The sequence below is a fragment of the Peromyscus eremicus genome, chromosome 3 (genome assembly GCF_949786415.1).
Source record: "Peromyscus eremicus chromosome 3, PerEre_H2_v1, whole genome shotgun sequence".
Taxonomy (NCBI): domain Eukaryota; kingdom Metazoa; phylum Chordata; class Mammalia; order Rodentia; family Cricetidae; genus Peromyscus; species Peromyscus eremicus.
Window position 1 is genome coordinate 57715364 of NC_081418.1, and position 26182 is coordinate 57741545.

At 40.9% G+C, this 26182-nt stretch overlaps 1 protein-coding gene across 3 annotated transcripts in view; it reads left to right on the forward strand.

Annotated features, from left to right (window-relative positions):
* Cul1 (cullin 1) overlaps positions 1 to 26182 on the forward strand; it is an 83737-nt gene that overhangs the window by 24757 nt on the left and 32798 nt on the right. For 2 of the 3 annotated variants that reach the window (XM_059257669.1, XM_059257668.1), the window contains exon 2: positions 13240 to 13539. In XM_059257669.1, coding sequence (XP_059113652.1) covers positions 13400 to 13539 — 140 coding nt within the window. In that variant the 5' untranslated portion in view covers positions 13240 to 13399. Of the gene's footprint in view, positions 1 to 8836; positions 10802 to 13239; positions 13540 to 26182 lie in introns of those variants that run through there. The other variant, XM_059257670.1, reaches the window with a different exon arrangement.

The window sequence follows — 26182 nt, forward strand, 5'->3', positions numbered from 1 at the left end:
AGTCTGTTCTCTTCCCCGAGCTCACATCTGGCTTTCACAGAAGCACGTTGACACTGAGATCCTCCGTCAGCCTGCGGCCCCTGCGGTCTACCCGTGGACCCACTGCGGTCTCTCACGTCAGCTCCCCAGTCTTCTCCCCTTCCCTTCTTCCTCGGAAGGTGGCTATTTTTTATTTTTTATTTATCTTCCTAAAAACAAATACATTTGTACCTGTATGTTGGGGTTTGCTCTCCTCCGTACATAAAAGGTCTCCCTCTTTGATCAGCTAAGGTCTGCTAAGAAATCCTTGTGTGGTCAGTACCCAGAGGCCCCCCTCATTCCTTTGCATAATTGCACAGGCCACATGGTGTGGACATAGCTAAGGGAGGTCTTCTTGTCCCCTGTTGGTGGATTTTTTTTGACCAATTGCTAGTCTTTTGCAGTGACTAAACTTGAATATACAACTTCTTGTGATTTCAGTCTATGAGTTATAGCTAGATTGACTTTTTTAAGATTTATTTTTATTTCTTTCAAGTTTTGTGTATATAGGGAGAGGTGTATGTACATGTGTGCATACAGGTTCCCTCCAAATCCAGAAAGAGACGTCGTCAGATCTGGACTTGAAGTTCCAGGGAGTTGTGGTCTTCTGCGAGCCTCAAACCTTCCTGACAGCAGCGGAGCCCTCTCTCCAGCCGCTTGCATGGGAATAGTGCTGTCGTCTGTCCTGGACTGAAGGAGAAGTTGGTGGAGGTTTGCAAGTGCAGGCTTGAGGCAGCTGTTCCCGCCTTCCTCTCCTTCCCTGTTCGTACCACCCTCACACAGCCAGCTCACTTACCGTAGTAATTCTTTCTCTACGTTGCCGTTCTCATCTGGCCTTGGTCTTCCATTGCTGATGTGGGTAGCGAGCCATTATCTCAGTTCTCTTGTTCCGGTCTCTGTTAATTTCACTGCCTGTGTCCTCTCACTTCACAAGTTGTCAGACCAACGTTTATAAACTCAGGTTGGTGGAACCCTTTTCTATTCACAGCTACAGATCAAAGGCCTTGTGCACACTTAGCACAAATGTACCTTCCTGCCTCTCGCAGCTTTTTGCACACATTCTTCCCTCAGCCTTGCATGATTTACCCCGTTCACTGTACTTCCCTGTTTGTACTTGCGCTGTGGAGATACTGGTCACCCTTGCTAAAAGATACAAAGCATTTAGTTTGAAAGCCTTCTTTCTTGATCATTGTGGCCAGACAAGCCTTCCTTCCCTTCTGAACTTGTGTTGCCATTGTTATCTATGTCTTTAGTAGGGTGATAAACTATATACATCACATAATCTGTGAAATTGTCCTTTTTCCTGTTTACCTATTGTTGCAGGGCATAATCAACACCTCTACTGGTAAGGATAAGCTTTAAGTTGGTGTGCTCAGTAATCTGACTTTTAAAGCACATATGTATGAAGAACTTAAGTCATCTTGTGGCTGTGTTTTCATTTCTGTGAATGAACGAAACTCACTGAAAAATTTAAAACTAGCATGTTTAAGTTCGGTTGTCCCCTCATCTGTTTGTTCCACCCCCTGGGGATGGATTTATTTTATTTTATTTTAGTGTATGAATGTTTTACCTGTATGTATATCTGGTGACGAGGGGTGCCAGAAGAGGGCATCGGATCCCTTGGAACTAAAGTTAAAGATGGTTATGAGAGCCATGTGTGTGCTGAGAACCAAACGCAGGTCCTGTGGATGAGTAGCCAGTGCTCTTAACTGCTGAACTATCTCTCTAGGGTCCCCCCCCCCCATAGCTTTGTTTAGGTGTTATATACCTTAAACTACACTTGTTTAAATTTACAATTAAATTGTCTCTAGGAAAGTCAGAGTTCTGCAGCCAAGGCTACATCCAGTTCAGAATGTTTCTATAGCCTAAAAGATTACCTGTGCCTATTTTCGGTCATTCCCACTTTTCTATCTAGAGATGCTCCTTCTGGGCATTTCACACAATATAAAAATTTACTTGTGTATGGTGTTTTGTACTTAACATCCACTTGATTGATATATTTTTAGAGTTCATCCATGTTGTATCAGTACTTCATTTTTTCAAGTTTTAAAAAAAGTTCATGTTATGTGTATGGGTGTTTTGCCTGTATTTATGTATGTGTACCACGTATGTTCCAGTGTCCCTGGAGGCCAAAAGAGGGCATTGGATCACATGGAATTGGTATTACAGGTGGTTGTAAGTTGCCCTATGGGTGCCAAGAACCAAACATGAGTCCTCGCAAGAGCAGCAAGGACTGTTAACCACTGAACCATCTCTCCACCCCCAGTATTTAATGTTTTTAAATTATTAGTAATATTTAATAGTAGAGCTGCCTTATATTTTGCTTATCATTCACTTGTTGGCCAATGGTTATTTGAGTTGTTACACTTTTTTGACTTTTTGGGTATTATAAACACTGTGCCACAGACATTGATATAAACATTTTTGTGTTGACTTTTTTTTTTTAAATTTGGGGGTAGATGACTTATTAGAATTGATGAACTACATGCTAAATTTGCTTTAAGCATTTCCTTAAATTCTGTAGATATTTGCTAACTTGGAAAGAGATAAAATAAGGCATTGCAAGTATTTCTGAGATCTCTGGGACTTGATTTGATTTTGGTTGTTCAAGAAGCAGACTTTATTTCAAAGCAGAATTTATTTATTCTCCTTTGGACACATATTTATGTTTCTTCTCTCAGAGCCATTGACTTAAAACCTTGAAATAGCCCAAAGAGTTATAGATAAAGCTTGACTAATATCTTTTAATTAATAATCTTTCATTAGGATTTTATTAAAAATTGGTTGTGCTGGGATAAAACCTAGCATTCTACCATCGAACCACAGTGTCAATCCTGATTTCATTTTTATGTGCTTCTTGTCAAATCATAGTTGTTTGAATAGAAGTTCCTTCCACTTTGTGTTTAAAAGAGATCAACTTTAAGTGAGCTTTATGACCTTGAATTTCAGTACTGAAATTATGTAGCCCTGTGTAAAATAGTAAATGCTGTCTTCAATAGATGTACAAAAAGAATGCTAATTTTTGAATACGCAAGTTGTATTTACAACATTCCAGTTCCTTTTCTGGTGTCCTTAAGTGGATTTACAAAAATGGTAAATAACTAAATTATTTTACATTCAATTAAAATAACTAATTAATGACTAGTCAAACAAAAGTTTTGTGTAGTTTTAGAAGTACAGTGAAAGACAAGGTTGTGCAGTTAGAGCTTTCTGACCTTGCACTTGGCAGCAGCAAGTACACTTGGCAGCACACCTGCACCATGAAGCCTTTTAGCTGTCTTTTTGCATGGTTCTTTTGGGAGCACCTGCTGCTGGCAAGAGTAACTCTTGGAAACAGGCTCCTTGAGGAAGTGGAGTAAGTAAGAGGCCTCACCTTCCTAGGGAAACAACATGTGGGGGATAGAAAATAGGTTCTAGAGTTTCAAGTCTTAGGTTGAAATTCTTGCCATTCAGTAGTACTGATTTGGGCAAATATTTAATGTCTCTGAGACTGAGTTTCCATGTTTGTAAGATGTAGATAGTGCCACGCAGAGAGTATAGGTATTGTAAGGATTACATTAGCCGAAGCAGCTATCAAAACAGGTATGGGGATGCATACCTGCCGCTGAGGAAGCTCTTGAGTTGGGGCAGCACGACAAGACCCTGCCTCTGAAACAAAACAAAAAGTGTTGTTTGGATCAGTCTAGTGGAATACCCTGTAGCAGGAATCTTAAAAGGTCTTACTAATGAAAACAAACCTGGAGCCAGGTATTTGGGTGAACGCTGAAAAATCAGAGAAACGGAACCAGCCACAGCTAACCTCACCTCGCCAATTCCTCAGCTGATCCTGTTTCCTCAGACTGGAAGCCTCTGAGTCCTCATTCAAATGGATCTCAGCTGAACTGCTGCTCAAAAGCCTCAAAGCTTAACAGACTCTAGTTCCTGGTTTTCACACCTTTTATACCTTTCTGCTTCCTGCCATCACTTCCTGGGATTAAAGGCGTGTGTCACCATGCCTGGCTGTTTCCAGTGTGGCTTTGAACTCAGAGATCTAAATGGATCACTGCCTCCAGAATGCTAGGATTGAAGGTGTGAGTGCCACCATTTTCTGGCCTCTATGTATATCTAGTGTCTGTTCTGTTCTCTGACCCCAGATAAGTTTATTAAGGTGCACAATATATTGGAGAACACAATATCACATTTCCTCTTTTTGTCTAAAATTTAAAAAAGCTTATACTAATACAAGAAAAACTATATCCAATAAGTGTATATAGTGTCAAGGATTACATTAACAGTGTCTAGTCTACTAAGATTTGACAGATTCAGACAAAAAACTCCATAATATGTATCAACAATGTCCAGTCCATTAACATTTGACAAATTCAGATAAAAAATATTCATTACTTATCCTATATAAAACAAGTAGTTCTTTTTTTTGTTTTGTTTTTTTGGAGACAGGGTTTCTCTGTGTAGCTTTGTGCCTTTTCCTGGAAATCACTCTGTAGCCCAGGCTGGCCTTGAACTCACAGAAATCCGCCTGCCTCTGCCTCCCAAGTGCTGGGATTAAAGGTGTGCACCACCACCACTGCCTGGCCAAGTAGTTCCTTTTTAATAGTAGATTCAATAATCTCCCTGTTTATCTTATCGTATCCATATTCTCATATTCTTTTTTTTTTTTTTTGAGTAGATCCAAAAATCTACCTTTTATCTTACTATTTCTATATCGTCCCTTTTTTCAGAGTAGATTCAATGATCTACCCTTTTCTATATCTTCTTTTTTCTTTTTCTTTTTAAACAAGAACCCTGTATCTAATCTCCTTTGTTTAGCTTTTTTTTTTTGACCATTAACAATTAGCAACTTGTAACCAACCATCATAAATAATAGCATTTATCCATAAGCCATTGAATGACCAAAAAACACCCACCCCACCTCTTGGGAATGTGGGTGTCATTTTTTTTAAATTACTTCTTGCTTTCTGGGGGTGAAGACATCTTTAGGGGATCCTGAAAAGAAAATTTTTGGGTTAATTGTCAAGTCCTGGGAAAAGTAGCTGTATCATTTGTTGTTCAGTCTCTGCATAATGGGAAAATGTAGGACTTGTCTCAAGTCCTTGCTCGAGTTGTCTGTGAATCTGGATCATCTCAGCTAGCCATTTCAAAATTGTCCTGAGCAGTTTGTAGTCCAAAGCCGATCTTTCCTTGGTGTTAATCAGCTTAATGGCTTTACCATAGTTCATGTGGAATCATCTTTGTGGGGTCCCGTTATCCTTTTAAAGATTTCAGAGTTGCTGTTAGGCATGGTCATGGTTCCCTGCAGATTTTTTTTTTTTTGCTTCCTCTGTGGTTTGGAGCAATCACAGTCTGATAAATGTCTGTCTCTCGGAACCACGAACATTCTTCCCTAGAAGAGAATGTCTTCACAGCAATTTCTCCCCACCACTTGCCTCGCCAAACTTCTCCAAATTGACTTTTGCTGATGCTCTCTTGTAACATGATGGTCCTGGCAATTGTTCTCTGAACAAGCAGCAGTAAACCCTTCATCCCAGGTAGCAGCATCACCGCAGTCACCAACAGGATGAGAAGCAGCCAGCAACTCAGAGCCCCAGCCGCTGCCTCTATGGTTCCACCGCCACCTTTTGTGGCTCTATCCCAGCCGAAGCTTCTCCTTAGCAAGCCTCCTAGGCTGGCCTCAAACTCGGGATCCTCCTGCCTCTGCCTCCTTCAATAAGTCCTACTGGCGTGTGCCACCACAACTGGCAACGTGTAGCTTGTGTCTGAGCTGGGGCCCACAAGGACACAGGCAAGTAGCTTTTTCTCAAATTTGTACCACGAAAGTAGGTGCCAGAAGTAGCATGAATTATTAGAAGGTCTTGTTAATAAAAACAAACCTGGAGCCAGGTATTTGGGTGAACGCTGAAAAATCAGAGAAACGGAACCAGCCACAGCTAACCTCACCTCGCCAATTCCTCAGCTGATCCTGTTTCCTCAGACTGGAAGCCTCTGAGTCCTCATTCAAATGGATCTCAGCTGAACTGCTGCTCAAAAGCCTCAAAGCTTAACAGACTCTAGTTCCTGGTTTTCACACCTTTTATACCTTTCTGCTTCCTGCCATCACTTCCTGGGATTAAAGGCGTGTGTCACCATGCCTGGCTGTTTCCAGTGTGGCTTTGAACTCAGAGATCTAAATGGATCTCTGCCTCCAGAATGCTAGGATTAAAGGTGTGTGTGCCACTATTTTCTGGCTCCTGTGTCTATCTGGTGTCTGTTCTGTTCTCTGACCCCAGATAAGTTTATTAAGGTGCACAATATATTGGGGAACACAATATCACCACAATTCCCTTTAGTGAATATTAGTTCCTTTTCTTCTGTGCTTGGTAACCGTGGGACAGTTCTACATGATGGAATGGTCTGAGTGGTTAGGGAGAGGGGTCATCAAAAGCAGGCTGTAGAAAATCATTAGAATTAAGTCATTTAACAAAATGTGTATGTCGTTCCATAGAGATTTCCTGGAGCAGCAGTGTGGAAAATTGATTAGAAGGGCAAGATTGGTGACAATGAGAGCAGTGAGGATCCTTAATGACTCAGGTGGAGATAATGTCCAGTCTCTAGTAGCACTGGGTATAAAGAGACTTACTGGATATAAGAGATAATGGCAAAGTAAAATAATAAAACTGACTTTATGTTGGGATAAGAACAAGAGGAATCAAAGCCACTTCTCTTACCAGAGTGGGAAATAAAGAAATGATATTTGTTTGAAGGTGGAGAGATGAGTCATGAGACTAGACTTGGACTGTAAAAGAAACTCTTTTCAGAGGGCCCAGGGAGAAAATGAAGAAGGGTATATGATATGTAAGTAGTTTAAAGAGAAACTGATGCTCTCCTCATTTTCAGTTGGATAACAGAGCCTTCCTTTAAATAAGGGGGAAGTCAGGTAGAAGACCCATCAGAAGGAAGGAAGGAAAGGCTGCGTAGGAGGTCTCAGATGGGATTTTTACAGTGAAGTTGCCTGTGTTTTTGTTTGTGTCCTGAGACTGGGAGACTTAAGTATAATGGTGACCAACTAATTGGCAGAGGAGTTTCAAGGCAGGCCAGCATTCAGGCTGTGGCTGAAGGATTGCTGGTTGCTTTGAGCCCAAGTAGACAGATAACTATCAGCAAAAAGTAGAGTAGTTGGAAGTTTTCCTGGGTTCCGCCCAGCCGGTGGTCAGGTCAAATCTCTCCCGCTCTCGTCCCCCAAGTAAACATACAGAGGCTTATATTATAACTGCTCGGCCATTAGCTCAGGCTTATTACTAACTAGCTCTTACATTTAAATTAACCCATAATTCTTATCTATGTTTAGCCATGTGGCTTGGTACCTTTTCTCAGTTCTGCCTTGACATCTTGCTGCTTCTGTATCTGGCTGGTGACTCCTGACTCACCCCTTCCTCTTCCCAGAATTCTCCTCATCTCTCATCTCGCCTATAGTTCCTGCCTGGCTACTGGCCAATCAGTGTTTTATTAAACCAGTGTACAAAAACATTATCCCACATCAGTAGAGTGCAAATGTTTGGAATTTTTGTAGTTTTTGTCAGAAAAGAAATGAAGGTAAAGTAGAGGCCAAGGGGAAATGTGGCTGTTGAAGAGATTAGAGTATTAAAAGTAAGCTAAGAATGTTACATGGCACAGTAGGAAAAATACTTTGAAGGCATAAGAATTAGCCAGATACCACCCATCACAGGCTCAAGGGTGTGAAGGAGTGAATTTGGTTGGCTTTCCCTTGAGAAGACTACTTATGGGGGTACCCTGCTCCCACAGGGACACCTTAGAATTTATCTCACCATGCTTAACTGTCTAGTACTCAAAAGGCCAATGTGACTTTTATCCTAAAGGCCTCAGTCTATTGCTTGAGCTGACAGACTTTGACTGCATGGTGCAGACTTTTCAGGCACGGGGAAATGCTCTGGAATATGAGATCATAGCGGATTCACCCAGATTTCACAGGAAAGCTTGGAAGGCCAGGCAACCAGTGATGGAATGAGAAGACCCTTCAATTAGTCCCTACAGTACATAAAACTTGAAGGTGAAATCTGAACCTGTTGAAGATGCCAAGGACATGGAACATTTCCAAGGAAACCTGTAGGCCACAATCAGATCAAAACCAGACTAACAGGCCAGGTGGCCCACAGTAGGAAGATCCTCTAGACACAGTTGCTGAAGCCTTTGACACAGGGCATTTTCTAGATACTGGTGGGCATGACTCAGATTTGCTTCCTCTTGGTCCTGTCCTTCTTTTCTGTATCTCCATTTCCTATCTTTTAGAGCGGTAGTGTTCTGTGCCATTATATCCTAGAATTGATGTTTAAGTTTTTAGGGGCTCACAGTTGAGTTTGCCTTGAGGGTCAGAATAATCTTTGAACTTGGACTTTGAACAGTGTTGGAACTGTGAAAAATCTTGGAGGACTGAATGCATTACGCATTATGAGATGGGTATGAGCGTTATTAGTGCCAGGGATGGACTGTTTAGGGAGATCAGTTTGGGTCTCAGGTTGATAAGGAGTAGTCATGTGATGGTTAATCTTAATTATCAGCTTAATTGTATTGAGGTACCTGAGACATTAGTAAAACACACCTCTGAGTGTATCTGTGAGAGCTTTTCCAGGAAGGATTAAGCAAAGGGAGAAGACCACTCCTGAAGCACTCAGCCACACCTACCAGCCATGATTCCTGATAGACCACTGAAACCGTGACTAGCATGAATTGTTCTTTTAAATTATGTCAGGTATTTTGTGATAGGAATGAAATGAGTAACTAATTCATGAGCTATCACATAACTTATTTGTGAATTCTGTTGGTGGACGTGTTGGCTGTCCTCGTTCTTCTACACAAATCTGTAGTACACATGTAGGAGTTTCTCTAGGTCTGAATAATTTTACTGTACATTTCATGAGTATAAGTCACACTGTAATTAAAAGCCAGGGTGCATACTTTTGACAAAGAAATAGAAAATGAATAATAATTTTATTGAGTAATGCCCAGGATCATTTAAATTTGTAACATATTAAAATGTTACTGTACTAAGGCTGGGGAGCTGGTTCACTGGGTAAATCACTTATCACATAGATGTAAGGACCAGAATTGAGAGTCTTGCTCCCAGGTAAACACTGGAGGGAGGATCCTGTGGTCCACCTATATTTCCAGCACCGGAAGACAGAGTCATGATCCTCAGAGCAAGCTGGCTCGCTAGACTAGCTGTACTGGCAATCTGGGTTTAAGTGACAGACACCGCCTGCCTCAGCGTGTATGGTGGAGAGCAGTTAAGGAAGACATCCCACATCGACCTCTGGCCTTCATGCACACACGTGTGTACACCACACCCAAGAATGCACAATAAGTGACCAAACTAGAACAGCAAATTTAATCTTAGTTTAATTTAAACGCAGATTGTTGATATACTTTTCATTAACTGGTGGCTTTATTTTTAGAAAGTGCCATAACATTTTGTCTTGCTAGTTTTTTTCTTTTTGTTTTTCAGCAACAATCAACCTAACCAAAGCAGTTACAGTCTTTTCTTGAAAATCTCTAATTCTTGTGTTCCTGTTACAACCCTGATTTGAATCATCTCACTTTAACACTTCTCAGCTTTGGCTTCAGCAACAGCATCTGCTAAGTATATTTAGTCGCAGTTTATAGAACTGAAGGCAGAAATGTCATTTTGGAGTGCTTAAGGGAACATTGAGATGAGGACATAGTTGTTACCTTAAGGTTTATGGATTCTGCCTTTGAGTAGAAATGCACTTAAAAATCTTAAGAATTTATGTTCTTTGGTGGTCTGTTTTCAGGGGAGTGATGTCTGAAGAAACACAAACAGCTTTCTGACCTTTAGTTAATTGATGGCTCTGAGATCGCCCGGCCTAGCATAGTGAAGACTGTCCTGCTCCTTGAGTATACAGCCTCTTCTGAGACCTGTTTCTTTTTACTGCTGTGTTCCAGTCCCTTTTCTTAGTTTCTCAAGACAAAGGTGAAGACAGGAAGCTGTTGTAATTCACATAGGCTTCATGTGCCAGTGTACGAAGGTACAACTGGTTCTGCCGTCTCTCTCTGTCCCTGGTTGGTGATCTTTTGTGCCTTGGTTGCCTGTCAAGGAGTATGTGACCTGTGCATCTTCCAGGAATTGGAAGGAGCCTGTATGGCTGGGGTTCCTAGAGAACACTTGAAGTGGTAAGGGACCCACCCTTAGCTGCCTTAGCTGGCATCACTTCCCTCATTGGCAACCTAAATCTGCAGATCTGCAGGTTATGTGTTCTCCACAACTTGGGGAACTTTGTCACTGGTAATCCTGTAATGCCAGTAGTGCTTGCAAACAGCCTGATTTCCTAAGTGTGTCTTGTTAAGATTTTGTTGAAATTAACTGTGAGTTTTGGAGAGTTTTCAAGCCTTCTGGATTGTGATAAGAAACTTTTTTTACTTATTAGTTAAAGCTACCTGAGTTCTGATTTAGGAAATTGGAAATTTTCAGGTTTTTTGGTGACTTAGTTACAAGATAGAGGTTGTATAGTTGGTAAAATAGTATATTTCTGAAAAATCAACAGTGGCAATAAGCCAGTCATTTGTGGATACCAATATTTTGCTTTACTGCTCCAGTTTTACAGTCAGTTATTCAGCATTGAGTGTTGTAAAGGCCGATTAAGCACATACACACTTATATTTGCACACACATGACCCAGGCTAGCAAACTAAAGCCTCAGCCTCTTCTGGCTATTGGAGCGGTCTGGTGGACAACCCTAACTTGCTGAGGTGTCCTGTGTGGAGAGACTGCTCAGAGGTAAGTAAATATGGGTCAGCTCTAGCTACAAGCTGCCTGTCCTGCCTGCCCTCCTCTTTCCTGCCAGTCAGGAAGCCCAGTGAAGCCGTGACAGAGTTCACTGCTTGGTTGGCCTTGGGTTTTGTGGCCTGGATCACAAATACCATGTCAGCCCAGTTGGCTTTCTGCTCTTTATTTCACAGTGCCTGTAACTTAAGAAAACTGTCCACCTACACTGTGGACTGGACCAGCTTTCGATCTGCCCTTCAGACATTTCTGCAGTGTGCTTGTGTTTAACAGTTCCTTTCAGACTCAGATTTGGATTTCTCTGCCATATTAGTTACAACATACTGGTGTGAGGCTCTCTGGGGGTTATTAAAAAATGTAAGATAAGGTTGTCCTTTATTATATAAATACTGACTTGGAAATCTTTGGGGACCTCTGATTGATTGTTATGAATGTTAGATAGTCAGTGTGGATAACTAGAGAAAAGGGGGCAGCAGTTAGAAATAAATACTACTAGAATTACTAGAAATTAGCACAGAATACCAAAAGGGGACAACAGGAAGCACTGCATAGAGTGTGTATATGGGAAGCATATTGCTTATGCTGGGATGGAAATGTGTTGTGTATGCAAATGTGTAGATGTCAGAGGACAGCTTGTGGAATCATGTGGTCCTGGGATTGACCATTTATTAGGAATTAGGACAGTTTCAGGCTCCGCTGCTTTAAAAAGGGAAAAGGGCCTGGTACAGATGGACAGATGTGTGAGAGTCCAGTTGAGAGAGATGGTGGTGATCACTGGATGAGGAAACAACAAAATTAATTGATGGGACGTGTCCTTGAGGGCATCAGTAGCACTCTGTATCAGTCTTTCCAAGAGTCCTGAAAGGTGGATACGGTGCTTTTCCCACTTTCTGAGTTGGGTTACTTACGGAGAAATAATTCAAGTGGTAGAAAATAATTTCCTTCATTGCTGGGAACAATTAGAAGTAACTGCATTGTTGATTCTAGTTTGAGTGGATTTAAGTTCCCCATGGGGAACTAGCCACGAAGTGATGGGGAGGTAAGTGTAGCCGTTGATGCTAGGAGGTGGCAGCACCAGTCCAAGTGCTGATATCATCAAGCGGGGTGTTACTGGGATTCCCCCAAGTGAACAAAAGATTGAAACTGTACAGGAAACATTTGCTGAGTTGTTGCTTTCTTTATATTAAAGGACTCTTGTGTTGTATTGATTACATTTCACATTTGAACATTGGAATGTATGAAATAAAATACTTTTAGGATAGGAAGGATGGTTTGCTTTCATAAAATATTCAGCCCTATAGCTCACATTATAAATGTTAGAGATAACTGAAGTTTCAGTAGTCAAAAACTTAATCTATATGCACGACCTACAAGGGCCTTAATCAGGCCTTGCATTGTGTGGAACCTTGTAATGTTGATCAGGAGATACAGTGTGCTCGATGACTTGAGGTATCTCAGGCTCCGATTTGGAGAGTAGCAGCCTGTGCTGACATCTCTCATTCCATTTACTTCAGTGACATTTATTTTGTGAAGCCATTCATTAAAAGAACTCAATGTTTTTTTTTATTTGCATGTAGAAATACTTATTTGAAACCTCTACATTTTAATGTGCTATGCATGAACAATTCTAAAGTATGTGTACATTGTGAAGTACCAACTAAGTACAACATCAGGAACATCACAGATTGTGTTTTGAGGTAGCGCCATACACTTAGAAATAATAACCATAGTATTATAATATTACCATATTAAAAATATGTAACCACTTGGTAAGTATTTACTATCAAATATTCTATATATGTTATCATCCTTAAATTTTACAAATTTAAGTAATTTGCCCCCATTTGCAGGCTAGGAAGTTCAAGCTTAGTAAGGTGTGAGCTAAGCTCCAAAGCCAGTACTCCTGAATCCAAGGTACATTGTGAATTTTGATAATTAATTCCTCCCAGATTCCCTTGTTAGAAGAAAGCCTGTGTCCTTTCACCTTCACTCTTACCGTGTTAGCTCTTCTGTCAAGTGCTAAGTGAAGAATTCCTAAAACTCACAGGCAGCTAGTAAGGTGGTATTGCTTGTCCTACTTGTTTCTGGGGATTTCCTCAGCACGTTCTCTGCTGTGTCTCCTTTAGAGTTTGTCTAACTGTTAGAAAGGTCCAGTGCTGTGTTTGAACCTTTGACCTTAGAAGGGAAAGAATGACAACAGTCTCTGCTTGTTTTTCTCAACTTTTTCCAGAGCACTAACTAATAGTTAAATGATTTTGGATGAAATGTCTAAACATGTTTCACACACAGACCTATAGTGCATTTATTTCCATGTAGAAAGCGAGAATGTCTGCAGTACCTGCAGACACTCAGAGATTGTTTGTCCATCGGGTTACCCTGTTAGCTACCCCAGAAAGTTAGAATTGATCAGTTCTCCTTTATTTCCTTTTCAGGTTTGCCTGCAATGAGATTTTACTCTCTACACCTAAAGAACAGTCTTTCTGAGCTGCTGTGAATACATTTGGAATGATACTGTCTTTTTTCAACTAATGGAGAATTAGCTGTGTCTTTACAAGGGTTGCTGTACTGGACAACTTCAGAACATCCCTCATAATGTCATCAAACAGGAGTCAGAATCCCCATGGACTGAAGCAGATTGGTCTTGACCAGATCTGGGATGACCTCAGAGCTGGGATTCAGCAAGTGTACACCAGACAAAGCATGGCGAAGTCCAGATACATGGAGCTCTACACGTATCCTCTTGCTTGAGCTGTGGTTGGTGTGTCTAGAGTTGTGATTATGTAGTAGTATGTTATTTAATTTATTTAGTTTATTTAATTTATTATTATTTAGTTTAATTATTAGAAATGTTATGTCATATTTCCTTCCTTGTTTGTCTATAACAAAATCACAAGTTGTTGTTTTACCTTTCTGTTTTCAGTGGAGGTAATTTGGTTAGTTATTTAAGGTGGTTCTGGTTAGTGCCTGGAGATTTGAAACATACCTGCTCCCTCCCCCAGCCCCTGCTTTTTAGTAGAGACTGTGCATATGAGTGCGTGTGTGCACTTGAGTGTGTACAGTGCACATGTGGCGGTCATAGGGCAGCTTGAAAGAGTCAGTTCTCTCCTGCCAGCACAGTCCGGGTCTGGGGATCAAACTTAGGTTTTTAGGCTTGGCAGCAAATACTTCTACCTGCTGAGCTTCTTGTCAGCTTTATAGCCTCCCTTTATATCAAAGGGTTCAATGTTGATAGATTCAACCAACTACTGATTGAAAATATATGAAAAAAAAAAAGCTCTCTATTAAACATGTGGACCTTTTTGTCATTGTTCTCTGAACAGTATAACAACTGTTGTGTAGCATTGGTGTTGTATAGTAGTCCAGAGATGATTTAAAGCGTAATGTGAGGATGCAGGTGAATTATATGCAAATACATTGTCATAATTTATAGTAGATTTCACCATCTGGTGGTTGGTCCTACAACAGGTGCCCTGTTGTATTAGTTGCTTTTCACTTTTCTACTGCCATGATGAGATGCCACGACCAGAGCAACTTAGAAAAGAAAACATTGGGGTTGGGGATTTAGCTCAGTGGTAGAGCACTTGCCTAGTAAGCGCAAGGCCCTGGGTTCGGTTCTCAGCTCTGAAAAAAAGAAAAAAGAAAAGAAGACATTTAATGGGCACTTTCTTACAGTTTCAGAGCGTGAGTTCATGACCATCATGTTGCTGAGCATGGTAGCAGGCAGACATGATGCTGAGTTGGTAACTGAGAGCTCACATCTTATTCACAAGAGGGGCTGGGGGTGAGCGAGCAAGGTATGAGCTTTTGATACCCCAAAGCCCATTCCCAGTGACTCACCTCCAACAAGGCAACACCTCCCAATCCTTCAGAAACAGTTCCATCAACTGTGGAACAAACATTGAAATTAATGAGCCTGTGAGAACCACACCTGTAAACACTAAGAAGTAACTATAATTTTAAAATTCAGGTTGTTAGCAATAATAGCCATATTTTGAGATTCCCAGTAGACCATATTGTAGAAAGTTCTGTGTGCAGTATTGGCCTAAGCATGTTTAAATGCTCATTGTGACTGCCTTCATGTTACAGGAGAGTAGCTTGGTTGTATCAGAAACAGTCTGGTGCACAAAGTCATAAAATATTTCCCATTTGTCCTTTACCAGGTAAAAACCATGTACAGTTCTGAAGGGCGCACATAGAACAAAAACTTGCCTATTGTGGTTCTGTTTTACAAATGCAGTAATTGCTGCAAGCCACAAAAATACATGAAGTGGGATTTCATCTGATTAGGACAAGCTAATACCTGGAAGAAGACGAGGGCCTTCCAGAGGTCAGGCTCAAGGAGTCTTGTTGATATTTGGCTTTTGATTATTAGCTGTCTCCTGCTATGAGTTTCTTATATGCTATCGTAGCTTTTCCATCATTTGTTGGCACCATTTCCCCTCTACTAAAGGAATATTTAGATAACCTCTGTGCAGCAATGCACTCAGGATCCCTAATTGCAGGCCTTTCTGTCATTATCGTCATTAGCAGCGTCCGGCCAGGACCATCCCTGGATGGACGAAATTATCTTACCAGAGATACCTCTGTACTCTCTAAGAACAGACTTAGGCATCCAGACTATTGGTTTGAGAAGACCTGGTGGATGTGCTAATTAAGCTTAACTTTCTCCTTTCCAAAGTCTTATCTCTAGTTTTAGATCCACCCTTAACAATTAACTCAGAACTAAAGGGTTCCTACTTATAGGTACATCTAGCTGTGACGGAAGTTGCTTAGCTAATTGCCTAGTGACCGAGCACACTCCTCCCCACCCCTCACCCCCCACCCCTGGTCCCCGCCAGAAACTGTGGGAGCAGAGATAGCTTGGAGAGATAAGAGCCAAAGGGATAAAAAGCAATTTTATTTTCAGAGCAAAAATGAGATGGAGAAGAGAAAAGAGAATGGTAAGAACTAGAGAGGAATGAACTAGATGGGGAAGAACTAGACTGAAGGGCTAGAAGAGAGTACGAGGGAATGAGATGGAAGATGAGGAAGAGCCAAATGGGGAAGAACAAGACGAGAGAGAAGGAGATGGGAGAGGAGCTAAGATGGGTAAGAACGAGATGGATGAGAACCCAGATGGGGCAGAACTAAGATGAGAGGATTAAGTTAGAACTTAGAGGGGACAACAGATAAATGTAGAGAGAAGTCAGGCAAGAAAGGAGCTAGGCACGAGAGCAGAATAGAAGCTGTGTAGAGAGAGAACTGACTCAGAAGAATAAACCAATGGACTAAGAGCTCGGGGTACTGAGAGTCTTTTCCTGAAAACAATTCCGCCGTTCGTAGCCTTTCTTCTGAGCCCTTGGGAAGAAGATTATTAAGGCTGGTCCTTAGTAATATTCGAGAGTACTAAGAGTACAGTAGCTCCTTTTCTGACTGCTCTGACTGAACAGCCTAAGGGAAGAAGGGATGTATGTGTGTTGATAGTTCACAGGCACAGTCAGTCATCACAGCAGAGAGATGTGACAGGAGCTCGTGGTAGCAGGAGTGTGCAGCTGCGGGCAGCAGTGTGCCCAGCAAGCAGGTGATGAGTGCTTGGATCCACTTGCTCCTCTGTCCCTTCAGTCCAGAGATGCTCTACTGCCATGAGGTGATGCTGCTCACATCCAAGGTTAATCCTCGTGCAGAATTCCTCACACACACACCCAGAGGTGCTCCTCATCTAGGTGATCCTGAGTCCCCAGCAACTCCACAATTAACTATCACAAACAGTCCATAACGTGTATGAAGGACTATGCGGTCTCTTGCACAGGTTATGAGGTTATAAAAGGCATAATTCCTACTGTTAGTACATTCAGACCCAGTTAAATTTATGTTGTGGGATGTTCTGTATGTCAAATATGTTGCTCTGATTGGTTAGTAAATAAAACACTGATTGGCCAGTAGCCAGGCAGGAAGGATAGGCGGGACAAGCAGAGAAGAGAATTCTGGGAAGTGGAAGGCTGAGTCAGAGAGACACTGCCAGCCGCCATGATGACAAACAGCATGTGAAGATGCCGGTAAGCCACAAGCCACGTGGCAAGGTATAGATTTATAGAAATGGATTAATTTAAAATATAAGAACAGTTAGCAAGAAGCCTGCCACGGCCATACAGTTTGTAACCAATATAAGTCTCTGTGTTTACTTGGTTGGGTCTGAGCGGCCATGGGACTGGCAGGTGAGAGAGATTTGTCCTGACAGTGGGCCAGACAGAAAAACTCTAGCTACAAATTTATACTTTTTTAAAAGATTTATTTTTGTTTACTGTGTATGAGTGTCTTACCTGCATGTATGCAATGTGCACCACATCCATCCCTGGTGCTTGAGGAGGCCCCAAGAGGACATCTGATCTCCAGGAACTGGAATTATGGGTGATGGTGAGCCACCACAGTGACTGCTGGGAATTGAACCCTGATCCTCTGCATGAGCTGCAAGTATTGTACACAACTAAGCCATCTATCCAGCCCTTAATGTGTAGTTTCTTGATTCTATACACATATAAAATTGAAATTAGAACTCACCAGCCAGGCTTGGTGGCTCAGATCTGTAATCCCACCAGGATGGTAGAGTCAGGATGGTCAGGAGTTCAAGGCCATCCTCAACATAACAAGTTCAAAGCCAGCTAAAGCTACATAAGCCCTTCTTAAATATATAAATAAATAAAATGAATGAATGAATGATGCTCAGCTAACAGAGCAGATTGATACTGATTCCAGGACTTTACAGTTGCTCATTTAATGGGGATGTAAGTTTAAAACTATAGTTATATCAGTACTTATCAAAATAGGTTTTGAAACATTTCAAACATTTTAATTTTAGAATACTAAAAAAATTAACATAGATAAATGAAACTATCCAAATTAAAGTGTATGTATATGTATAGTATACATGTGTTTTTACACTTAAATATATTTTTACTGTAGGATTTCTTTAAAAATAGCAGCTTGAGGCACTGGAGAGATGCCTCAGAATTAAGAGTACATACCCTTCTTGTAGAGAACCTGAGTTCAGACCCCAGCCCCCATGTTGGGTGGCTCTCAACTACCAAGAACCAGCTTCAGAGAATTGGACTTCTCTGGCCGCCTCAGGCAATCGCACTCACATGCACACAGACAGAGGTGTATACCATAATTAAAAATAAAATAAGTTAAAGAAAAAAACAATTTTGGGCTGGCAAGATGGTTCAGTTAATAAAGGCCCTTGCTGCCAAGCTCCACAGCCTGAGTTCCGTCCCTGGATCCTACATGGTAGAAGTTAAGAACCAACTCCTGTAAGTTGCCCTCTGACCTCTACAGGTACACTGGGGCATGTGTGCCACCCCATCCCACCCAACACTAAAATAAACATAAAATAATTGGTTAAAGTACGGGGCTGCCAGATGTGGTATGCACACCTTTAATCCCAGCATTCAGAGTTCTGAATTCTGAGTTCGAGGCCAGCATGGTCTACCTAGCAAGTTCCAAGCCAGCCAGGTCCACACAGTGAGACCATATCTCAAAAAATAAAATTAAAGCTTGGAACTAGAGAGATGGCTTAGTGGTTGGTTAAGAGCACTTTTTGCTCTTCCAGAGAACCTGAGTGCAGTTCCCAGCATCCATATTGGGCAGCTCTCACAGCAAGCAGCCTGTATCTCCAGCTCCAGAGGATCCCAGCATCTTCCTCTGACTTCCTTGGGCACACGATACAAATAATACAATCTTTAAAAGAAAATTTAAAGTAGTAACAGCTTAATTGAAGTATACACTTAAAAATTAATTTATTTTAGAAATATGCAGTGCAGTATTCAGTATAGTTAGTTATGCAATTATCAGTGTCTAATTTTAGGATATATATATATATATATATATATATATATATATATATATATATATAAATTTTTACTTTGTTTTATCTGCATGTATATGTCTCAGATCCTCTGGAACTGGACTTAACAGATAGCTGTGAGCTGCCTTATGGGTGTTAGGAATTGAACTCAGGTCCTTTGGAAGCACAGCTGGCACACTTAACCACTGAGCTAACTTTCCAGCCCTCTTAGAATATTTTCATCACCCCAGAAAGACTCCTTGTTCTCATTAGCAGTTGAATCCACATGCCGCCGCCGCTTCTAGTTTCTGAATTTGTCTATTTCAGACTTGTCTGTAAACAGTTGTATAGCATATAGCTTTTGTGTCTGGTACCTTTCTCTTAGCAGAATGATCATAAGCTTCATCCTTCCATCATTAATCAGAGCTTCATTTCCTTCATGACTGTGCGGACATTTTGCATTGTGCATATCCATTCATTTTTAGTGATACCTTTTGTTATTTCCATGTGTTTGCTGTTAGGCACACTGTTACGAACACCATGTCCTAGTTGTTGGGTGACCATATGTTCTCTCATTCTCTTGGGTAGATGCCTGTAAGAGAAATTGCTGAGTCATAGATATGTTGGGTATGTTTAAGGAAAACGGAGACTTTGCCAGATGAGTGACTAGCATGTCTCATGGGATTTGGCTTGCTAGGTCTGACTTGTGGCTGACTTGCTTGTAATAGACTAAAAGGCTGATTTCAGTGGTAAGACATGATGACTGGTTGGAAACATCATTGCTGATCCATTTGTGCAGAATATATATATATATACTTTTTCCTTTTTAAAATGGACTCACTATTACAGCCCAGACTACCCTTAAACTTGATCCTCCTACCTCAGTTTACCAAGTGCTAGGATTATAGATGCCTGGCCCTGGAAATTGTTTAAATTGATTGGGAAATTGTTAAACTGATTGTTTAATTTGTGTGAGTGTGCCTGCATGATATGGGAAGGGATACTTTCCATGGTGTGCATGTGGAGGTCCGAAGAAAACTTGGAGGTACTTCTCCCCATCTATCTTTATGTGGGTTCTAAGGTCAGATTCAGGTTGACAAGCTTTTGTATAAACTTCAACAGCCCAAAATTTCTTAGTATGTAATTTGTCACTAAATTAGGTCAGTTCTTTTTCTGATAGATTATTTTTGCTTTTGTAGGGCTGTGAGGAAGTAGAAACTGTCTATGCTTAAAGAAATATCAAGTATTTTCTAGATAGATGAAAAATAATAGATTTCTTTCCTTTTGAACTTCAATTAAGTGATGAAATTTCATATTCACTTCTTAGGGATATTACATATAATGCCCTATGCTGGGCTCAGGAAACTTTTAGTTTTTAAAAAATTCTAATGTAAAAAAGATCAAAAAGCATTCAATGTTTATTTTCCTACAGAGAACTTCAGCAGGCAGTGGAAGTACTAGAGGCACTCATCCATAGAGCACATTCACAGAAGAAGCCACTGCTCTGGACTTGGAATGGAGAGTTCCATTCCAGAAGAAAGAGGTCAACTCAGTAAAAATTATTTTGAGTGCTAGAGTAGGTGGAACAACCAAGAAACAAAACTTGAGTAACAGAGCCACATTTCAAGAACGGCCTTTGACATGGGAGAAAAATTCCTCACTCATAAATTGGGCCTTTCTTCATGAGACCCTCAGCAGCATTTCATCGTCTGCTTAATATTACATGTATAAAAGGTCATTAAAATACAGAAATCAAAAGAACATCCTAACTGTCCAGCTGTTTGTAACAGCACAGCAACTCGTAGGTTTCAAACTAGCCCTTTCATCAGTCATAAAGTAGAAAGGGGGCTGGCTCGATGTAGAGTGCTTGCCTACCAGGCATGACAGGAAGACTATGTTTACACAATCTTGTTTCATTAGGTAGAGCAATCAAAGCTTTTGCCCAGGATTTTCCTGTTTTCACTTCCTGTCGTCTTTCATTCAGCACTTGGGGAAGAAAGCCTCATGATGCGGCATTCAGACCTCCTGAGCTCTATCCCTTGAGGCAGTACTGTGCTGATGTCTTCCTTTTCCTGATGAATGAATTCTCAAAGCTCTGCCCTTTCTGTTTTCTCTCAGTGTTGTGAACTGAATAGTTTTCTCAGCCAGTTTTCCTAAAGTCGTCTTTTTCCCAGCAGTCCTGTAAGGGTCTCATCCATGTTCGGCCTTGACTGTTTACCTCACTCAGCAAGTCTTAACATAAGCACATGTACCTGTTTTGTGATGGCATAGAGTGTGTACCATTTGGGCTGGAATGCTTCCTTTACCCAGTGTGCTTAGCTCTTGTTTCTGCAGCACATGCTTGTCCCTAATGCTACAGAACCTGGCAATTGCCTCCTCACTGCTGGCTCTGTTGCTCCTCAGATCTGCAGTTTTCCTTGCATTCTCTTCTGTAGGCACTTGGGGTGGGAAGGAGTATTGCGGGTGGTGACAGCTTCCTGTTTCTGCCTGCCTACTGTAGATTTCTGTTTTCCTTTGGAGAAAATAATTACAGAAGAGCAGATCAAACAGAATAAATAGCAGATTGTTTTCACAATGGACTGTTGATGATCTCCATCCTTTTTGACCAACAGATATATTTGGATGTTTCATCTTGTACTTTAAGAGTCTTACTTTGCTCACCTACTAGCATGGTTTTCATCAAATGAACTTAAACATAGGAACGTTTTTTAGAACTTTATCAACTGATCTGCTGTTTTGCTTGGTCTATATTTGTCCAAAGTTTAGAATATGACTCAGCCAAGTCTACACCACGAATGTCTGATTCTAGTTGCTGAGGAAGCTGAGGCAAGGGTCCTTACAGGTTTAAGTCCTGCTTGAACTACAGAGGCAGGTTCAAAGCCAGTCTTGGCAACTTAAGTGAAGTAAACAGAAAGGAGCTGAAGATGCAGCACAGTGAATGCTGTGGCACTTGCCTGGCATGGGAGGTCTCACGTTCAATCCCAGTGCTGCAAACATAAATTAAGGCTCTGAAGGGAATGACTAGTTCATGTAAAGAAATGTAGCTAGCACACATGGGAAAATACTCAACCTCGTGACTTCTAAAGAAATAAGGGGTTAAAGTGAGGTGTTTAGAAAATCTAGTCAGGTGGAAAATAGTTGTAAGGAACTGTTCATAGCCAGTATTAGGGATATTAGGGAGAGAGGTGGGCTAAGCTCCCACAGTACAGATGGGTGTATTGTGATCTTTTTGGAGAGAAATTTAGAAACACACCTCAAGAGATAAAAATACATGATGGCTCATCGATTTATTTGCTTTTTAACTTTTAACTCTACCTTAAAGAAATAGTTGTATCTAAATTATGTGCTCAGGGCTCTTCATATTTTGATAATAAGAAACAACAGAAAACAGCCTCTGTCTTATCTGTATATTAGTCATCAGATGTGTAATAAATGGGGAAGGATGTGTACCTCAGTAGTAGAGCCTGTGCCCAGCTGCCCAGAGTGCTGCTTTCAATTCCCAGCACCACTGAGAAGATGCTCTGAAGGTTGTCAAATATGATACTACCTTGCGCGAACTCGCCTACTTTTGAAGCAGATAATGCGCATGTTGTACTGTGTGGATTACAGGTGGCTCTGCTTGTACAGTGTTGGGGTTGGAGATGGTTTTTAAACAGTTCTCTTCCTTTCTTTGTATGTTTTCAGTGTAAACATGCATTTAAAATGGTTTTTATATTTCCTATATAACTCTTGATATAGATATACTCATTCCACAGAAATTATTGCCATGTAAGTGGTCAATGTGTGATTTTTTTTGCTTTTGTTTTTTATTAGTGTAGATATGGTATGTTCACTACTTTCCTTCCAAACTTGATGCATGGTGTATATATTGAGATTAAACATTATAAAACGGGTTCTGGAATGATGACTCAGTGGTTAAGAGCACTGGCTGATCTAAGAATCTGGATTTGGTTCCCAGTGCCACATGGTGGCTCACAACTACCTGGAAGGTTCTAGGGACCCAGTACCTTCTTCTGTCTTCTGTAAGCACTAGGCATAGACTTGGTACACAGACATACATTCAGGCGCTCATACATACTCATAAAATAAAAATAGATGAATTCTTAAAAAATTATAAGAAAAATTTTGTACTTTGTCACATTCAATTGCAAGTAACCTTTGCTTTTGAAATATGCCATAAGATGTATTACTTGCTCTGGTGGGCTGTTTCTTTTCAGAACTGAGTGTAATTGCTGACCTCTTGAAGAGCTGTTTTATGACTTGTCAGTCTGATATTACGCTGATGAAGTCAGGAAGCTGGTTCGGTTTGTTGTGGTAGGAATTGAACCCAGGGTCTCATGCATGTAGGGAAGCCTCTGCTACTGTGCTTTCCTCTGCTGCTGCACTTTATTGCTAGGCCAACAGGAAGTGTGTTTAACGCAACGTCCAGTACAGTCTTTTAAGTGGATGTCAATAGAAATAGTTCAGGTTTCCGTTTTTAATTTGTCGTTGGGGTAGAAGTGGGTGGAAAGTAGCTGTGTTTAGTTTTGTTGCTTTATTTGGGTTTTCCCTTTAGAAAATAGAAATGATTTGAGTTTTGTAATAATTGGAAGTAAAGAGCTGATGCCCCATGTGTACACATGAGAAGTAGTAATATGCAATGCTGTGGGTATCAGCCATTTGAGGCAGCCTGGGCCCTTCAGCACTGGTGAACGTGGGGAAAACACTGCACCCCTCCTCCCTTCAGGTAATGGTGAAGTGTGGGTAGTTGGAGATGAACTTTGAGGAGGCCTTTTCTCCTAGGGCCATCCTTCACCAGGCCTGGCATAAGGCAGGTGCCTCGAGGCCACCAACAAGATCCTGTTACAGACTTTCATTCCTATTAAGCCCAAAGAACCCATAGAAAACGAGTCATTTCTCTGATGTTGGGAGAGTTGTAGAGTCATTTTCAGAGCCTGAACCCAACTTGGCTGTGTAACATAACCACACTGTCTCCCACCCGCTGCTAGTAGGAAACCCCAACAGACCTCTAAGAGAAAATCCTAGATCACTGCTTAGGTTCCTGTCAGCTTCCTTGCCAAAGAAACTTTGAGGGGGGTCTTTGGAAAAGAACCCAGTGTTTAAAAAGTCACCATGTAGATTTGTTATGGTCTGTGGATGACTTAGTATTGTACAATCAACCCATTGTCTGCAACATAAAGCTTTCTGTTTTACTGCCTGTTAGATTTTTTTTTTATTTCTACTGTTAAATGTTATGCTTCCTCTTTATTCTTGTGTTTCATTTTTTGTCATGTTGTACTTTATTTTTGATTTAAAAATAACATAACTAGCTGTGTTCTACTTAGTGTATTTTTAGATATCTTCCATTTTCTACCATATATCAGCATTCCATTTGTTTTTATAGTAGAATTATTCCAATATATGTCACATTTTGTCTTTACATGGGTTGGTGGGCATTTGGGTTGTTTTATTTTGTTTTTTGGCTATTATGAATAATGCAGTTCTGTGTGTGTGTCTGTGTCTGTTGATATAGTTGCAAAACTGACTTATAAAGTAATTGCATCATTTTGCTCACCTACTAACAATATATGGCAGCTCCTGTTTCTTCCCATTCAGGCCAATCCTTACTTTGTTTTTAATTTTAGCCATCTTAATGAACATGAAGTAGTAACTCATTGTGGTTTGATTTGCATTCTCCTGGTGGTTAATGTTAGTAAGCATCTTTTCATGTGTTTATTGGCCATTAATATATCTTTTAGTTCTTTTTTGCTTATGTCCAATTGAATTACTTGTCCTCTTGTTACTGTATTTTAGGAATTCTTTATTCTACTTATGATCCTTTCTCAGATTATGGTTTATAATATTTTCTACTTTGTGGGTTGTCTGCATTCTTTTCAAAAGATACTGTTTTGTTATATGTACGTGCATGAGCCTGAGTGAGTATATGTGTACCATGTGACATGCCCATACAGGCCAGAAGAGTGTGTCTGGTGCCCTGGAACTGGATTTAACATGTGGTTGAGTCACTGTGTGGGTGCTAGGAATCAAACCTGGGTCTTCTGGAAGCTGCCAGTGCTCTTAATCAAGTAATGGCTGAACAATCTCTCCAGCCCATAGTTTTTTGTTTCTTGAGTTTTTGTTTTGTTTTAATTTTTATTTATGGTTGTGTGATTGTATGCCACATTGCAGGTGCCTGTGAAGTTCAGGATTCCCTGGAACTGGAATTATAGGCAGTTGTGAACCTCCTGACTAGGGTTCTAGGAATTGAACTTGGGTCCTCTAGAAGAGCAACAAGTGCTCTTAACCACTGGGACATATTTCCAATCCCTCAGTTAGGTTTGTTTTCTGAAGTTCAACTTATTTTATTAAATATATATCGTTATATTTTATATATGTATATGGTATCTGTGTGTTCATGCATGTGCATTCATAGGTGCACGTACACATACGTTTGGAGGCCAAAGGTTGATGTCATTTGTCTCCCCCAGTCACTGTCCACCTTGGTTTTTGAGACCATGTGTCAAACTCATTATTTGGCTAGAGTGGCCGTCTAACAAGCCGCAGAGGCGATCCTGTCTACCCTACTACAGTGCCACCATCCCTGGCCTTTTTTGTGGTGCTGAGATGGGACTGAGGTTTGCACGGCAGACTCTTGAGCTGAGCCATCTCTCCAGCGCCTTACCTTGTTTCCTGTGTTTGTCCCACTGTGCATGGGACTTAATGTCATTTATTAAATAATCTTTTACCCACTTATGTTTAAAGTATCTATATAGTAAATTGTTTTTGTTTTTGTTTTTCGAGACAGGGTTTCTCTGTGTAGTTTTGGTGCCTGTCCTGGATCCTGCTCTGTAGACGAGGTTGGTCTGGAACTCACAGAGATCCACCTGCCTCTGCCTCCTTAGTGCTGGGCTTAAAGGCATGTGCCACCACCACCACCCGGCGTAAATTCTTAAATACAGCAAAATAGTATGTTTTGTGACTGTGTATCCTGTTTAATGCTCTCCCTGTCTGACAGTACTAGTTGTCACAAAGGTAGTTCTCTGGCTTTCTCCTCCCCATCCCCACGTCCTGGCATGCTTATGTCTAGAGGCAGCTGGTTCAGCCTTTTGCTTCTGTTTCTGTCATTTCCATGCCTCTGGTTCACAGTGGTGTGTGGACCTGCCGCTCTTGTCCACTTTTAGACATCGATACTCTGTGGTTGTACTAAGAGGTGGCTCTACTGCATGCCCTTGCTTTCCTTCTCAGGATGTATTTTTGGGTAAACCCGTTTCTGAGTCATCGTAAGGTTTTAGTTATTTATACACAGTGTAAATAGTCAGTTTTAAGATGTATGCTTCTGGAGGTTATTCGTAGCAAGCGCCATTGTCTTTAATTAGTATTGGATTTTGTTTTTCTTAAACTAAATAATGCAATTATTATTTTTTCCTTGTCATTTGCAACCTTTCCAACCTGTTGGGAGTTTTCAGGACACTTTCCACAAAATAGTCATGATAAGCAACTTTAGAGGTCTGGGGTTTTTCTTGGCAGTATTTCAAGAATATCCATATGTTTTCCAGGCCTGTGGACATCCTTGTGAA